At 34.6% G+C, this 19,257-nt stretch overlaps 1 protein-coding gene across 4 annotated transcripts in view; it reads left to right on the forward strand.

Annotated features, from left to right (window-relative positions):
• The window catches only part of LOC101097234 (disintegrin and metalloproteinase domain-containing protein 18-like), a 139,348-nt gene that overhangs the window by 103,703 nt on the left and 16,388 nt on the right, over positions 1–19,257 (forward strand). For all 4 annotated transcript variants that reach the window (XM_006930702.4, XM_045055527.1, XM_045055528.1 and 1 more), the window contains one exon: positions 15,964–16,078. In XM_006930702.4, the coding sequence (XP_006930764.2) occupies positions 15,964–16,078 (115 nt within the window). The remainder of the gene's footprint in view (positions 1–15,963; positions 16,079–19,257) is intronic.

Genomic DNA, 19,257 nt, shown 5'->3' on the forward strand with positions numbered 1-19,257 from the left:
GATCCAATGTATCCTTCAGGGCCCTTGTTTCTTTATTGACCATGTGTCTAGATGATCTATCCATTTCTGTAAGTGGAGTGTTAAAGTCCCCTGCAATTACCACATTCTTATCAATAATGCTTATGTTTGTGATTGTTTTCTATATTTGCAGGCTCCTGTATTCGGTGCATAGACATTTATTATTGTTAGCTCTTCCTGATGGATAGACCCTGTAATTATTATATAATGCCCTTCTTCATCTCTTGTTACAGCCTTTAATTTAAAGTCGAGTTTGTGTGATATAAGTATGGCAACTCCAGCTTTCTTTTGACTTCCAGTAGCATGATAGATAGTCCTCCATGCCCTCACTTTCAATCTGAAGGTGTCCTCAGGTCTAAAATGAGTCTCTTGTAGATAGCAAATAGATGGGTCTTGTTTTTTTATTCATTCTGATACCCTATTTCTTTCGGTTGGCGCATTTAGTCCATTTACATTCAGTGTTATTATAGAAAGATATGGGTTTAGAGTCATTGTGATGTCTGTAGGTTTCATGCTTGTGTGATATCTCTGGTACTTTGTCTCACAGGATCCCCCTTAGGATCTCTTGTAGGGCTGGTTTAGTGGTGACGAATTCCTTCAGTTTTTGTTTGTTTGGGAAGACCTTTATCTCTCCTTCTATTCTAAATGACAGACTTGCTGGATAAAGGATTCTTGGCTGCGTATTTTTTCTGTTTATGACATGGAAGATTCCCTGCCATTCATTTCTGGCCTGCCAAGTTTCAGTAGAGAGATTGGTCACGAGTCTTATCGGTCTCCCTTTATATGTTAGAGCACGGTTATCCCTAGCTGCTTTCAGAATTTTCTCTTTATCCCTGTATTTTGCCAGTTTCACTATATGTAGTGCAGAAGATCGATTCAAGTTATGTCTGAAGGGAGTTCTCTGTGCCTCTTGGATTTCAATGTCTTTTTCCTTCCCCAGATCAGGAAGTTCTCAGTTATTATTTCTTCAAGTACCCCTTCAGCACCTTTCCCTCTCTCTTCCTCCTCTGTAACACCAATTATGTGTAGATTATTTCTCTTTAGTGCATCACTTAGTTCTCTAATTTTCCCCTGATACTCCTGGATTTTTTTATCTCTCTTTTTTTCAGCTTCCTCTTTTTCCATAATTTTATATTCTAGTTCCCCTATTCTCTCCTCTGCCTCTTCACTCCGAGCCGTAGTCATTTCCATTTTATTTTGCAGCTCGTTTATAGTATTTTTTAGCTCCTCCTCACTGTTCCTTAGTCCCTTGATCTCTGTAGCAGTAGATTCTCTGCTGTCCTCTATACTGTTTTCAAGCCCAGTGATTAATTTTATGACTATCATTCTAAATTCACTTTCTGTTATATTGTTTAAATCGTTTTTGATCAGTTCATTAGCTGTCGTTATTTCCTGGAGATTCTTCTGAGGGGAATTCTTTGTTTTGTCATTTTGGATAGTCCCTGGAGTGGTGTGGAACTGCAGGGCACTTCCGCTGTGCTGTATTGAATTACTTGCATTTGTGGGTGGGGCTGCAGTCAGACCTGATGTCTGCCCCCAGCCCACCACTGGGGCCACAGTCAGAGTGGTGTGTGCCTTCTCTTTCCCTCTCCTAGGGGCGGGATTCACTGTGGGGTGGCGTCACCTGTCTGGGCTACTTGCACACTGCCAGGCTTGTGGTGCTGGGGATCTGGCTGGTGTATTAGCTGGGGTGGATCCACAAGGTGCACGGGGCGGGAGGGGCAGGCTCTGTTGGGTACCCTTCAGTGATCTGCTTCTGGAGGGGCCCTGTGGCAGCAGCAGGGAGTCAGACCCGCCACTGGAGGGATGGATCTGCAGAAGCACAGTGTTGGGTGTTTGCGTGGTGCAAGCTAGTTCCCTGACAGGAACAGGTTCCCTTTGGGATTTTGGCTGGGGGAGGGGCGAGGGAGATGGCACTGGAGAGTGCCTTTGTTCCCCGCCAAGCTGAGCTCTGTTGTCCGGGACCCAACAACTCTCCCTCCCGTTCTCCTCCAGCCCTCCAGTTCTCTGAGCAGAGCTGTTAACTTATAACCTTCCAGATGTTAAGTCCCGCTTGCTGTCCCAACACAGTCGTCAGGCCCCTCCACTTTTGCAAGCCAGACTCGGGGTCTCTGATTGGCTGGTGGGCTGCCCCTCCGCCCCAGCTCCCTCCCGCCAGTCCGTTTAGCCAGCACCGCCTCTCCTCCCTTCCTACCTTCTTCCGCGGGCCTCTCGTCTGTGCTTGGCTCCGGAGAATCCGTTCTGCTTGTCTTCTGCTGGTTTTCTGGGTTATTTAGGCAGGTGTAGGCGGAATCTAAGTGACCAGCAGGACGCTGTGAGCCCAGCGTCCTTCTATGCCACCATCTTCCCAACCCTCCCTCCTGTTCTTTTTTCATTTATAATATACTTTTTAAAAAAATTAATAAGAATATTTTTAAGAGCAGTTTTAGGTTCACAGAAAACCTGAGGGAAAAATATAGAATTTTCCCATATGTCTCTTTCCCTGACATAAGTATAGCCTCCTGCATCAAAAGTGTACATTTGTTACAATTGATGAACTTACACTGCATATTACCCAAACTACTAAGAGTTTACATTAGGGTTCATTCTTTGTGTTGTATATTTTATGGTTTTGGACAAATGTAAAATGACATGTATCCATTATTATAATACACATTATAATAATAATTTTCACTGGCTTAAAAAATCCTCTGTGTGCCTCTTCTCTCCCCCAGCCCCAACCTATGGCAGGCACTGATTTTGTTACTGTCTCCATAGATTCGCCTCTTCCAGAATGTTATATAGTTAGTATATAGCCTTTTCTAGAATCTTATATAGTTACATAGTATATATAGTTATAAAGCCTTTTCAAAGTGACTTCTTTCACTTAGTGACATACACTTAAGATTTCTTCCTGTCTGGATATGAGTTTATTTATTCATCTCTGAAAGACATATTGTTTGCTTCCAAAATTTTGCAATTATGAATATAATTACTTAAATATCCATGTACAGGTTTTTGTGTAAAGATAAGTTTTCAACTCTTTTGAGCATATACTTCTGTTTCAATTAATCTCCTTAGCAATTTATAAATTTATTACTCTGAAAAGTAATAATCTACATATGAATATCAACAAATTAAGGAAAGAACAGCAGATTATATTGAAAATATTAGTTATTGATTGACTGTAAGTGGTGGGCATTCTGGAATCTGGTCTCTGTTGTTAAAGACAAAGTTTTCAGTATTCAATTCCATGTCTTTCTTTCATATGACATGCTTTTGAAGTATCTAAAAAGTTATCTCCAAATCCAGGGTCATGGAGATTTTCTCCAATTTTATCCTCTAGAAGTTTTACAGTTTTGTATTTTACATGTAGATCTATGATCCATTTGAGCTAATTTTTATAAAGGGTTAACTAAGTACTTAGTAACTTAGTTAAGTAAATTAATAATAAGTACTAACTTTTTGCATGTGAATATCCAACATCGTTTGCTGAAAGATGATTTTTTCTCCATTGAACTACCTGCCTTTGTTCCATTATCAAAGATCAGTTGATTATATTTATGTGGGTTTAATTCTATCTTCTCTATTTAATTCCATTAATTTGTTTTGATTATTGTAGCCTTAAAAAATGTATACATGTCAAGTAGTTAAATGGTTCTTCTTTATTCTTCAGCATTATGTTGGCTATTCTGCATCTTTTGCTTCTCCATATAAACATTAGTTTGCCAAATAAGTTATCAATAACCAGAAAATAACCAACTAGAATTTTTCTTGGGAATGTATTGAATGTATAGATCAAGTGTGGAAGATCTAACATCTCGAAAATATTGAATATTCATATCCATGTACATGGAATGTGTCTCCATTTTGAGTTTGTTACGTTAGACTTTTGCAGTTTTCCTAATACAGGTCTTGTAAATTTGAAACCAATTATTTCTGGTGCTAATATAAATGGCATTGTTTTTAATTTCAAATGCCAATTGTTTATTGTTATATATAAGTACACAATTGACTTTTATATATTAAACTTTCATTATGCTACCTTACATAATCACTTATTGGCTCATATATCTCTTTTTGTCGATTCTTTGGGATAATTTACACAATCATCTCATCTGAGAAGAAAAAATTGTATTTCTTTCTTCCCCAATTTTATATCTTTTATTTCCTGTTCTTATTTCCTGTTCTTAAGGTTTTATATTTAAAATCTTTAGGTATGACTAAAGTCATATGTTTTATGACTAAAACCATTAGGTACCATAAATTTTTATGACTAAAACCATTAGGTATGACTTTAAGTATAATGTTGAAAGAGAAAAGTAGTAAGACTAAACGTCCTTGCCTTGTTCCTGATCTTAGCAGGAAAGCTTCTAGCTATATTCTCACTATTTTTTCTTATATTCCTTCAATGTAGTAGGCCATATTAATGTGAAATTCTAAATAAGGTAGAGCAATTTCCTATCTGTATATTTAAAAATGAATTCAAACCTTAGAGAAAGTCACATTCAACTAAGCATATCTACATTAAAAATAATAAAAAACATTTACTTCCTGAAAAACAATAAAGGGGATGCAATTTATAAATCTAGGGAACACCAATAATATTCCTTTTTCCTATTCTTCATAATTTTCTTTCATATTATTTTACATTGGAGCCTCTCATCTGTGACCCTCCACCCCGAACACACAAGTGAAATCTCACAAAATAAGTTCTTTTTTTTCTCTGAACCCCATGGCTTACTCTCTTCTTGCCACTTGTTCTTTTTTCCTATTTCTCCCTCAACTTTGTCTCTTGTTTTACTCTATTTCAATTTATTTTTTCTTAGGTTTTTCCCTAGTCTGTTATGTTTACTTATGTATGCATTTTTTTAATTGAGGTATAATCCAGGTGTACAATTTAGTGATTTCATATTTGTGTGCATTGTGAAGTGATCACCGCAATAATTCTAGTTAACATACATCATCATACATAATTACAATTTTTTTCTTGTGCTGAGGACTTTCAAGATCTGCTCTCATGGTAACTTTCAAATATTCAATACAATATTATTAACTATATTCATCATATTTACATCACATCTCCATAATTTATTTATATTATAACTGGGGACTTTACCTTTGACAACCTTTACTCATTTCACCCATCATCCCCCCTCCCCCCACCTGTGGCAACTACCAATCTGTTTCTATATTTATATGCTTGTTTTTAAAAATTTTATCTATGTTGGGATGAGCACGGGGTGTTGTATGGAAACCAATTTGACAATAAATTTCATATTAAAATTTAAAAAATTAAAAAATAAACATCTGTATTAAGACAAAAAATAAAATAAAAAATAAAAATTCTATCTATAAGTGAGATCATTTAGTATTTGCCTTCTAGTCTCTAACTTATTTTACTTTGCATAATGCCCTCAAGGTCCATCCATGTTGCCTCAAATGACAATATTTCATTGTTTTTATGGCTGAATAGTATTCATATATGAAACATTTTTTAATATGAAATTTATTGCAAATTGGTTTCCACAACACCCTGTGCTCATCCCAGCAGGTGCCCTCCTCAATGCCCATCACCCACCCTCTTCCCCCCCCATCAACCCTCAGTTTATTATCAGTTTTTAAGACTCTTATGGTTTGCCTCCCTCCCTCTCTAACATTTTTTTTCCTTCCCCTCCCCCACAATCTTCTGTTATGTTTCTCAGGATCCACATAAGAGGGAAAACATATGGTATCTGTCTTTCTCTGCATGACTTATTTCATTTAGCATAACAATCTCTAGTTCCATCCACGTTGCTACAATAGGCCACATTTCATTCTTTCTCATTGCCACGTAATATTCCATTGTGTATATAAACCACAATTTCTTTATCCATTCATCAGTTGATGGACATTTAGGCTCTTTCCATAATTTGGCTATTGTTGAAAGTGCTGCTATAAACATTGGGGTACAAGTGCCCCTAGGCATCAGCACTCCTGTATCCCTTGGGTAAATTCCTAGCAGTGCTATTTCTGGGTCATAGGGTAGATCTATTTTTAATTTTTTGAGGAACCTCCACACTGTTTTCCAGATGCTGGTGAGGCTATATAACATCTTTTTATCCATTCATTCATAGATGAGCACTTAGGTTGTTTCCATATTTTGACTATTATTAAAAAAATGCTATAATTAACATCTTTAAAAATTAGTGATTTGGTTTCTTTGGATACATATGAAGAAGTGGAAGTACTGGATCATATGGTATTCCTATTTTTAATTTTTTGAAGAACATCCATACCGTTTTCCACAGTAGTTACACCAATTTGCATTCCCACCAACATGAGGGTTCCCTATTCTCCTCTTCCTCACCAACACTTGTAATTTCACATCTTTTTGATAATAACCAATGATATAATATATCATTGTGGTTTTGATTTGTATTTCTCTTATGATCAGTAATATTGAGCATCTTTTCAGGTACATATTGGCTATATGTAGGTCTTCTGTTTCTCATTAAGTATGATGTTATCTGTGCATTTTTGTAGATTTTCCTTCTATTGAGAAATTTCCCCGTTTCTTACTGGATTGGTGATTTTCAATCATATATTGTACATGTTTAGTCAAGTCCTTTTTTCTGAATCTATTGATATATAATCATATGACTTTTCTTTTTAGCTTAATGGTGTGATAGGTTACAGTCATTGATCTTCAAATGATAACCTCACCTGTATACCAAGAATAAAATCCATTTTTTTTTTAAATTTTTTTTTAACGTTTATTTATTTTTGGGACAGAGAGAGACAGAGCATGAACGGGGGAGGAGCAGAGAGAGAGGGAGACACAGAATCAGAAACAGGCTCCAGGCTCCGAGCCATCAGCCCAGAGCCCGACGCGGGGCTCGAACTCCCGGACCGCGAGATCGTGACCTGGCTGAAGTCGGATGCTTAACCGACTGCGCCACCCAGGCGCCCCAAGAATAAAATCCATTTTATTGTGATATATTATTCTTTTATAATTTGATTTGCTAATATTTTTGAGAATTTTTGCATTTTTGCTAATGAGTGATATTGGTCTGTAATTTTTTCTTATAATGTCTTTGGTTTTGGTATTGTGATAATGCTGACCTCAGAATGAGTTTGCAAATGTTCCTTCTGCCTCATTTTGTGGAAGAGGTGTAAATAATTGATATAATTTCTTTCTTAAAAGTTTGGTCAAATTCGTGAGAGAAAGGGTGCTGGGTGGCTCAGTAAGTTAAGTGTCTGACTCTTGGTTTTGGTTCAGGTCATGATCTCATTGTTCCTTTGTTCTGGCCCCACTTGGGATTCTTTCTCTCTCTCTCTCTTTCTGCCCTTCCCCTGCTCACACTCTCTATCTCAAATAAGTAAATAAATAAACTTTGTAAAAATAAAAGAATAAGAAAAGTAAAATATTTTATTTTACTTCCTTTATTCCTTCTCTTTTACTCTTTCTTCCGTACATATGTCTGAGTTTCTAATCTACATCAGTCCTTTCTGAAGCATTTCTTGCAAAGCAGGTATATTTGTGACAAATTTTCTGAAATTTTGTTTGTTTAAGAAAGTCTTGGGGCGCCTGGGTGGCGCAGTCGGTTAAGTGTCTGACTTCAGCTCAGCTTCAGCTCACCTCACAGCTCGTGAGTTTGAGCCCCATGTTGGGCTCCGTGCTGACAGTATGGAGACTGCTTGGGATTCTCTCCCTCTCTCTTTGCCCTTCCCCTTCTCACTCTCTCTCTCAAAATAAATAAAATAAACCTTTAAAAAATAAAAATAAATAAACATTAAAAAAAACTAAAAAAGAAAAGAACTCACATTTTAAAGAGTTTGCTTTCGGGGCGCCTGGGTGGCGCAGTCGGTTAAGCGTCCGACTTCAGCCAGGTCACGATCTCGCGGTCCGTGAGTTCGAGCCCCGCGTCAGGCTCTGGGCTGATGGCTTGGAGCCTGGAGCCTGTTTCTGATTCTGTGTCTCCCTCTCTCTCTGCCCCTCCCCCGTTCATGCTCTGTCTCTCTCTGTCCCAAAAATAAATAAACGTTGAAAAAAAATTTAAAAAAAAGAAAGTCTTTATTTTTCCTTCTTTTTTGAAGTATAATTTTAATGGATACACATTCAAGGTGGCTGTTTGGTTTTTTTCAGCATTTAAATATTTTCTTTCCCTTCTCTTATTGCTTTCAATGATTTCTGAAGAAAAGTACAACATAATTATCATCCTTGCTCTTCTGTAGATAAGGTTTTTTTATTTTCTAGATTCTTTCAAGATATTCTCTTCATTTTTTTATATTTTCTGCAGTTTGAATGTTATTTCCACATGCATTTTTAAAATGTTTGCCTTGCCTGACATTCTCTGAAGTTTATGTATAGGACCTTTGGGGAAATTATGTCAATATTGTTTCAAATAGTTTTCTGTCCCTTTCTTTTTTTCTCCTTCTGGTATTCCCATGACATGTATATATTTTTTAATTGTCCCACAGTTCTTGGATATTCTGTTGTATCTTTTTATTGTTTTTTCTCTTTGCACTTAAGTTTTGGAATTTTTTTTATTGACATTTTCTCAAGCTCACTGATTATTTCTTTGGTTGTATACAGATGAGCCCATCAAAGGAATTCATGTCTTCCATATAGTGCTTTAGATTTCTATTACTTAAAATATTTTTTTTTAGAATTTCTATCTCACTGCTTATATTGCCCATCTGTTCTTTTATGTTGTCTACTTTCCCTAAGCACATTAATCATGGCTGCTTTAGATCCTTGGTCTGATACTTCCAACATCTTTGGCATATGTGTCTGGTCTAGACCTTTCTCTGTCTCTTCAAATTGTGATTTTTTTAGCATGGCATGTAACTTATTGTTGACAATCAGACATGATGTACTGATTAAAAAGAACTAGCCTCCAACAAAAAAGTTCTTCTATGACAATATATGAGAAAATCTTGGAAAGTAATGACACTCTGATATGTGGGAAGTGGCTGTCTGAATTGATATCTCCCCAAAATCTCAAATCTCCAGATTCATCTGAACCTACAGAAATGGTTCATTTATTTCTGTCAAGGGATGAAATTCCCCGCTTGCTAGAAGATTATACAGAGGTCTGGCACTTGCAAGTTAACATATGCCCCCTAAAATTTTCTCCCACTTTTCTTTCTGCCACTATACCAATAATAAGAATTACAGTATAATTTGACTGGAGATGTTCTGGGCCTGATAAGGAACAAAAACAATTACACTCCAAAGGAAATGCAAGACTTGCCCCACTAGGGGCAAGAACAGTAGTCATGAACTTAATTCTGAGTTTGTTTTATGAAAGAACTAGAATATAAAGTTGACCTAGAGAATGTTTATTGATTTGAAGGACCTTTATAAGGACACTGACAAAATCCTCAACAGATGTAGCATGTACACTTCTATGATGTCTCCTAGAACCATGGGGAAAAAATGGCTCATACCACATGAATACAAATGCCAGAATATTTATGGTAGAAGAAGAGATTATAAGCCTCAGATAAATGGGCATGCTAATTGGATATACTATATAAGGTCTAACCCTAAAGATGGCAGTGCATCACGTGAAGGTCCATAGGATATATCATTTATTTACTTAATTTTATTTAATTAAAAATGCACTAGAAATGGTTAGGAATTTAGTGTAGTCCATGCTCATGGTAGGAGATACTATTACAGATCTGGGTTCATTGATACCCATGGGGATGACAGAACCATGAGACAATAGAAGTCAATAATCAGAAATTATCATAATGGCAAGATACTAGGGAAAACCGGAGGGGCCTGGTCCTCAGACAATTATGGAAACCTTTCTTGTTGGTGAAAAAATATGCAGCCAACACAAGTACTGTTCATTCTACCCAATGAATTGTAATTAACAAAGGATAATCAGGAAGCTGAAAGCAGTTGTCCCAATAAAATGTCACAATTTCTTGCCACATTTCTGGAACTAAGCAAGGTTTTTGACCATGAATCACTAACTAAAGAAGCAGCAGCATCTTAAATACGAAGTTCTCAACAGGATCAAAACAATATAGTTATGTGATGATGATTCTTCCTATTCTTGACAAGAACTATGGCCATTTCTTCATGTAACTATATTTTGAAGTAAATGTTCTCCAAACATTTTGAGAACTGTTGGGCACAAGGTCCAAACTGATACAAATACTCATAAACCTGAAGACTCATCACTTTCCCTTTTTTAGGACATGGACATATAGGGATCAGATAATAAATGGAATTCTTTCCTAGGATATATTGGGTCTTTGGACTCACCCAGTGGCTATTTCCCCCTTCCTTATGTGTATGTTTGGAATTTATATATATATAATGCTTGGCAAAACTGCCACCTAGAACTTTTGATGTGTGGTGTCAAACTGTCTTATGGGTAAATACAAGTGGAGGCCTCTGAAACTTCCCTAGATGGAAAAAATATAAAACCAAAAACAGTATCACGTCCTGGTGTAAATGGCTTGGATTATTGTCACCTTTAAAATACAGCAGATATAAAGTTAGTGGCCCCCACAATATCTCCATTTAAGTTACTACTCTAGTCTCTACAAAACCAGGCATATCTTGAAGGATGATAATAGGATCCTCAAACTCAAAAGTGTTGTATTTACATTTGCAGTAATTGTGCCAGATGTGTTGTCTTTACTAAAGATTAAGATATGGTATATGGTGTGTGGCTATTCATCAGACAAATCTGTTCCAGTTCATCTTTATTAGAAAAAAAAATTATCTGATAGTTATCATATTCACATGGAGTGAATAACAATATACATTTTAGTTTTTCCCAGGACTAGGTTAATTTTCCCATCCTCTTTCGTAGAGTAATCAAGCAATATCTGTATTATTTGGACATCTGGAGAATATCACAGTGCTTATCTCTATCAATGATATCATGCTAATGGACCAGATAAGCAAAAATAGCTAGCACTTTGTAGGTATCTATAAGACATATGTGCTCCACAGGATGAGAGCTAAATACTAGGGACATTCAGTGGCTTGTACATTAATAAATGATTAGGAGTCCAGTTGTTTATGTCATGTCAGGACATCTCCTTTGAAGAAAAGGACATATTATTTTGTTTTACATTTTCCACTATTAAGATGGAAGTACGACAACTATTGGGTTTCCTCAGATTCTAGTAACAGCCTATTATATACCTGAAAATATTGTTGCAAGCCATATATCAAGTGATATGAAAGGCTATCAGCTTACTGTAGGGAAGATAGTAGGTGAGGTCCTTGAAGCTGACTCAGACTGGTAAATGCAAGCCCTATTGCTTCAGTCCTATTACCCAGATTAAATGGTATTAGTGTTTTCATGGGTGGGGAAAGATGCTAAATTATGCTTTAATAGAAGAATAGCAATGTATACCCCAGGTTTTTGGAATGAAACCATGCCATTTCCAGTAGATAATTCTTCATTTTTGGAAAAATACCTGCTGGTGTATTATTACACTCTGAGAAAGAAGTTCTGACCATGAAACAACAACTAATTGTTCTGCCAAGATTTCCAAGTCACAAATTTTGTAAAATCTGAAATAATGCGTTATAAGATTGAAGTGGTATATCTGGAATCAAGCAAGAGCCTAACCAAAGCGATGAAAGAATAAGTAGGCCAAACTCCCATATAATTCTCTGGTCTTGCATTGGTACTTTTCCCTAGTTTCACCTATGAATACATGAAAGATTCTCTATGACTAGCTGATAGATCAGCAATGCCAAAGCCTGATGTACAGATGGATGGCTTGGTGTGTGGGTACAAGTCAAAAATAAATAACGGCTTTCCTACAGCCACGGTGAGGAATGAGCTTAAAAGACTTTGGTGATGATAAATCTTCCTTATGGGTAGAAATTCTGGTAGGTCAGCTAATCATAATATTGTGTTGAAGAGAGAAAGAGACTGATATTAAAATATACACTGACTTGTAGGCTATAGTAAATTCCTTGGCCAGCTAGTCAAAAGACAAAAAAAGAGAAAGATTGAAAAATCAGGGTTAAGGAGGTCATGCGGATGAACATATGGGAGGAACCATAATTTATGACAATTTCATTTAGAATGTTAACTCTTAGAAGGATCAGCCACAAAAGTAAAAATAGACAAAATTATTTGACTGGTTAACATTTGCCAGTCTCCATCACTGCCCACCCAAATGCTGACACATTCACATAAACAAACTAGTTATTGTGGCAGCTATGGACAAGCAGCTATGGAGATTATGCATGGGTTAAACAAGGTGGAATCCCATTTACCAAGGGTGATCTAGTTACTGCCACTGTTTAAAGTCCAGTTTGCAGCCTTGGTTGTCAATGCTGAGTCCCATCATGGAATCATAATGTCAACTCTGGTAGAACTGCTTATTTCTCCTTTACATTCTATCAGTTTTTACCTAATATATTTTGAAGGTCTGTTACTAAGTGTATAAATATTTATAATTGCTATATCTTTTTGCTGTATTGAATCTTTTTTAACATATCATATCATTCTTTGTCTTTTGTAAACTTTTTAAAGTCTATTGTGTCTGATATTAGTATAATAACCTCTGTTCTCTTTCGGTTACTTTTGCATGAAGTATCTTTTCCATCCTTTCACTTTCAATTTATTTGTCTTTGGATCTAAATTAAGTCTCTTATAAACAGCATATAGTTAAATCATGTGTTTTTTTAATCTGTTTTGCCAATTTTGTCTTTTTATTTAAAGTTTAATTTATTTACAGTTAAATTAATTATGGATAAACAGTGACTTTGTTACTTTGCTGTTTATTTTTGATACACCTTTCAAATAAATTATAAATTTAAATAAATAAATTATAAATAAAAAATAGCTTTTTATTTATATTACTATACTCTTTTGTGTTCACTTGATTTTTTTGTACTGAAATGTTTAAATTCCATCCTCTTTTCCTTTCATGTATATTTGATAGCAGTTTCTTTGTGAAACTGCATTGGGGATACATTTAATGTACTAAAGTTATTACACTCTCATTTGAATTTATACCAGTTTAACTTTAAGAACATACAAAAACTTTGCTTCTTTACTGTACTGTTGTCACCCCTATTATTTGTTGATGTCACAAATTAAATCATTTTACTTTGGATCCCAAAACATAAACTAATAATTATTTTAAGCTCATTAGTCTCTTAAATTGTGTAGAAACAAAATGTGAAGCTACAATCCAAGATTATAATAATACTAGCTTCTAGACTAATAATTGTTTTTTTTTAATCTATTAGTTTCTTATCATGTAGAAACCAAAAGTAGAGTTACAATTTTTACAACAATTTTAGCTTTTAAAAATTCACGTGTATTTACCTTGAGATCTTTATTTCTTCACATAGCTTTAAATTGTAATATACTGGCCTTTCAAATTACCCTGCCATACTTCTTTGACCAATTCTTGCAGGGCTATTCTAGTAATAATGAATTCTTTAGTATTTATTTGGGAATTATTTATTTATTTATTTATTTATTTTTAATTTTTTTTTCAACGTTTATTTATTTTTGAGACAGAGAGAGACAGAGCATGAATGGGGGAGGGGCAGAGAGAGAGGGAGACACAGAATCGGAAACAGGCTCCAGGCTCTGAGCCATCAACCCAGAGCCCGATGCGGGGCTCGAACTCACGGACCGCGAGATCGTGACCTGGCTGAAGTCGGACGTTTAACTGACTGCGCCACCCAGGCGCCCCATATTTGGGAATTATTTAAATTCTCCCTTACTTTTGAAGGACAGTTTTGCTAAATATAAGATTCTTGGTTGACAAGTTTTTTGTTGTTGTTTTTCTATTAGCACTCTAAATATATCCGCCGTCTGCTGCTGGTTTCCAAATTTCTCATGAGAAAGCTGCTGATAGTCTTATTTAAGATCCCTTGTATGTGACAACTTACTTCCCTTCCTGCTTTCAAAATTCTCTCTTTGCCTTTGGCTTTTAAGTTTGATTATGATATGTACCAGTGTGAGTCTCTGAGTTCATTTTATTTGAAGTTTGTGAGCTTCTGGATATATTCACATTTTTCATTGAATTTGGGAAGTTTTCAGTAGTTATTTCTTCATATATTCTCTTTCTCTGAAATGCAAAAAGGAGTTCTTTAAGTTGACAAAAAGGACACTAACAACATGAAAACGTGTAAAAGTATAAAAGTCACTGTAAAAATTAAAATATATTCAAATTCAGAATACTCTAATATTGTAATGTTAGCATGTAAATCACTTTAAACTCTGGTATAAAAGTTAAAGGGTGCCTGGGTGGCTCAGTCGGTTAAGTGTTTGACTTCAGCTTAGGTCATGATCTCACAGTTTGTGAGTCTGAGACCCAGGTCAGGCTAGGAACTGACAGTTGGAAGCCTGGGGGCTGCTTTGGATTCCCTGTCTCCCTCTTTTTCTATCCCAACCCCCGTTTGTGCCCTCTCTCTCTCAAAGATAAATAAACAAGCATTTAAAAAAATAAAAAATAAAAGTTAACAGATAAAAGTTTTAAAATTAACTAGATACAAAAATGTGTTAATATATCACATAAAATGATGGAGGTTGTGACATCAATTATACAAAATGTGGGGGAAGGAGAAATTGAAGTGTAGAATTATTTGTATAAGGTCAAATTTTGGTTGTTATCAGCTTAAAATAAACTATTATATCTGTAAAATATTTTATGTAAGCTTCATCAGACTCACATATAAAAAATTGTAGTAGACACACAAAAGATAAAGACAAAGTAATCAAAGCATAAAAGTATTTTTTAAAAAATCAATTTACAAAGGACCACAGCAAGAGAAGGAAAACAGAACAAAGGAACCACCAGTAAACAAGGGGCACAAAAGCAATAGTAAATTCTTACTAACCCATAATTACTTTAAATATGTTTATTGAATTTTTATTAAAAAACAACATCAAATGATATACTAGGCAGTATACAGTGATTTACTTTACTTTTAAGGACACACATAGGTTGAATATTAAGGAATGGAAAGAGATTTTCCATGCAAATGGTAATCAAAAGATAGTAATGTGGCTATACTTCTATCAGAGGAAATGTGCCTTAAGTAAAAGATTGTCAAAAAAGACAAGAAAGTTATTATATAATGATAAAAGAGTCAAGTCATCAAAAAATTACAAAAATTGTAATAGAAATGCATCCAAGTTCCAAACTCTTGAATATATAAATGAAATATTAACAAAACTGAAAGAATAGACCATGATACAGGAATAGGAAGGAAATACAGAAAATTCTTAGCAGTGGTGAGTGGAACTTAATTAGTGGGTGAAAACTCTTAGTTTTATGCATTTTAAGTATTTGAATTTTATAAAATTGTATTTACTTGTTTTACTTCAAAATGAAAATACTAAACTATTAAGTGTAAAAGCACAAATAACATATAAACTCCATAGATGTAAACTGTTAGAGGTGTGAGTTGATCATAAAGTTTTACTTGTTTTTCATTTTTAATATTTTTACATCTATTTTATTTTATTTTGGAAAATATGTTCACTTAAAATGAAATGCAAACGGCTTATCATTAAAGTAAAATTTTGGAAAGATGACTAGGATAAGAAATTAAAGTGGCCAAGTCAATTGTTGGTAATTTAATTGTCATATTTTGTATAGAAATTAAAGTGCAGAAATAAGAAATGTGTAAGTGGTGGCAGCAAATGTTTACAAAATAACTAAATGATATAATATTTTTGAAAAATTCTAAATTCACCCAATGTTGTGAATATGATGGCCATAATATAGTGAATCTCATTTAATAAAAATGATTGGGGAAGGCAAAGTATTTATCAGAAAGTCAATATATGAAGGTCGTAAGTAGTAATTTTGTCCTTGACCATTATGCTGTCAAAATTTTCACTATTTTTTCCAACCTATTTCTCATACAGTATTAATAAACTTAGGAAAAATAATTTCATTGTTTTGAATATATACATAATATATAAAAACTAACAAATTTATATTTTTTGTTTGTTTCAGATATGTAATAATTTGGGTAATTGTCATTGTTTTCCTGGCCATAGGCCTCCATATTGTGAATTCCAGATTGGTTCACCAGGGGGAAGTATTGATGATGGAAATGTTCAGAAATCTGGTGAGTAGAAATAAAACTTTTAAAACAAAAATAGATGTTGTTTTATTAAATAGTTAAAGAAATATAATGCTGAGTCTAATCTTTCATGTTCACCTGAGTAATTAACAGGGCTATCTTGAATAGTGACTTTAATGAAATTAGTATTACACAATATTTGTAATATTTTCTCAGATACTCAGTTTTCAACATCTCAGTTAAATAAGTAGAAGATAGTATTCAAGTTTCAATAAATACCATAGCAAGAATTCAAAACAAATTAAAATATGGAAGAATAAACACTACATAAAAGATCTGGATTTTATATTATTAAAAATTTTGTAGACCTAAAAAACAGCTATAGCATAGGGTGGTCATTCTGAATGAAATTTGGAAAATACATATGACAAAATATAAATGGAACTAATAATAAATCATACCTTGACTGATGGAGTAAATTTTTATATTTTCTCTTATTTGCATAAATTACGGCAAATGTCGTATTTGTTGAATCAATCATTTATTCATTCATTATTCCCTATACAAACATGTTAAGAGTCTGGTAAGGCAATAGTATTGAGATCCACATTTCAGAAAGTCCAATAAAGCAACACCATGGAGAATGGATTTGATAATATGAGTCTGAATGAAACTATTCATTGGAAAACAATTACCTTAATTATAAGGACCTGAAATAAACAATAAAAGAGAAGATAAGTTGTTGCATTATCGTGTTTTTATGAATAACAATGAATAAGGCATGATGGTCATTCATATGGTCATTATATTTGGCACACGGAGAAGAATGGGTAATGATAATATACCTACTTTGCAAAAATAATTGAAGGATGGACACAGCATGAAGATAATGTATTTAATTTTGTATAAATAGAGTTTGGGTTACATGTTAAAGAATCCATGTGAAAACATCTATGGGAATCCATGGGAATTTGATAATAACGTTGCCAACTAAGTAGTGACATCAGGGACTGATAATCCTTAATTTACAGTTATCTTATATTGAAAGTAATTTCTGGAAAGGTAAAAATATGTACATTTTTATGTGTGATGAGATAAGAGATTTGGATATAAATTCTGGATGCAACAGTAGAGACATAATCTCTAAAATAATTGTTAATCCTTGAAAAAAAGATGACAAAAAAGGAGTGGTCACAATGACTTATTTTTCTGGTCATGAAAGATTACCATAAAATTACATGAGATATTTTCATCAGGTAATAATATACAACTATGATCTTTGACATAAAGAAAACACATGAGATTCACCATTGTAGGTTAGTGAGATAATCAACCATTTCTGCAGGCATATAATGGGTGGTTCAAATGATAATTAGAAAGAAAGAATGTACAGAAAAGATATTTGAAAAATTATGACCCCAAATTTCTGTAACAGGGTGAAAAAAGCTTACACTCAGATGTAAGAAACTAAATGAACCTTAATAAGGATAAATGTAAAGAAATTTACACTTAAGACAATCATAATCAAACTTCTGAAAACCATTGGTAAAATAAATAAATAAATAAATAAATAAATAGCTTAAGTTAGTCTTTTAATTATCCTATAGTATAGAGAGGAGATCAACAAAACCTTTCTCTCCTCCAGAAGCAACTAAAAAGGTGGACAAAACCTGTCAAACCAACCATTTCAGTACTCTGTAAATCGGCCAAAAGCTAATAAAAAGTATTTATTCATGAAATCCACTTCAATTAACAAGAGTGTAAATTTGTGGTAATCCTTCCCTGAGGCTGTTCTTATTTCTTCAGTCCCAGCTCTGTCAACATGGTAATTTAACTAGGACACAGCAAGATGTGAAAACCATTAGCTTTCTCCCACCCTAGTATGTAGGAGGAAGAAAGGGATTACTTGATTCATTGGAGTACCGTCAAGTACACTGGCAATCAGTTTATCAGGATAACATGGAGGACTTGCTGTACAGAGATAGTAGAACTTTTATGACAAGCAACAAACTAGGGAGTACTATAAATTTAACAGGCCCAACACACCCATATGTCCATCAGTGTATCCTCAACTGATGGAGCCTGTGCACAACACAGAGGAGATTCAAGAGATACAGGTGGAAGGTAAAATACAAGCTAAGCTTGAAAATGACCTGAAGTTTGAATGAGTTCTCAAATGCACATAAAAATCTAGTAGCAGAAAGTTAAGACAAGTGTTTGCAAAGCAAACAAGCTTTGGCTGAAAACAAAACTGAAGACACAAGGATGGCCCAGACAAAGAAAATTAAAGAAATTTAAATAAAAAACAGCATAAACAAGAGCCATACATTGCAGACTAAAAAGCTGTAGCATATTTTGTTATATGTAAGTGATGGATCACTTGGTTCTACTCCTGAAACCAATACTACACTGTATATTAACTAATTTGGATTCAAATAAATAAATTAAAAAAGGGAAGTCTTAGCTAATATGGTAGGACAAGAAAAGGAAATAGGAATTATAAAAATTTTGAAGAAATAGTACTGTTTGTGTTCTCAGATGACATGATGGTCTATGTATAAAATCCCAAAAAATAAAAAAAAAACCCTCCTAGAACTAATTAACATTTATAGCAAGGTTGCAAGATATAAAATTAACATATATACTGGGTGCCTGGGTGGCCCAGTCAGTTAAGTGTCCGACTCTTGGTTTCAACTCAGGTCACAATTTCACGGTTCATGAGTTTGACCCCAATGTGGGGCTCTGTGCTGACAGCAGGGAGCCTGCTTGGGATTCCTTCTCTCTCCCTTTGTCTACTCCCATTCCCCTCTTGCCTACACACACGTGCTCTTTCTCCTCTCTCTCTCAAGATAAACTCTAAAAAAATTAAAAAAGTAAAATTAATGTACAAAAGTCAAATCACCTTGGTGGGCTGAATTGTATATTGTTTTCCTTGAAGTGATGGAAGAAGTGAACAATGGTAAAAACCTCTATGTTTGGGTTTGGGGTTTCTACTAACTCATGAGTAGTAGCCAATGGCTTGGCCTTATGGTCAGAGTCCAGGGGCAATGGAAACTTGACCTATTAAAGGGATGCCTGTATGGGGGCATGGCCCTATGGAGATTTGAGGAGTGACTTAAAGTAGGACATGTTGATGCTCATCAGAATCCCCTTGCAAGTTCAGAAGGTGATTGAATTGATAATCAGATATTCCCATGTGATTCCTTGTGATGGCCACCTGGGTC

Source organism: Felis catus, chromosome B1, assembly GCF_018350175.1.
Source record: "Felis catus isolate Fca126 chromosome B1, F.catus_Fca126_mat1.0, whole genome shotgun sequence".
Classification (NCBI taxonomy): domain Eukaryota; kingdom Metazoa; phylum Chordata; class Mammalia; order Carnivora; family Felidae; genus Felis; species Felis catus.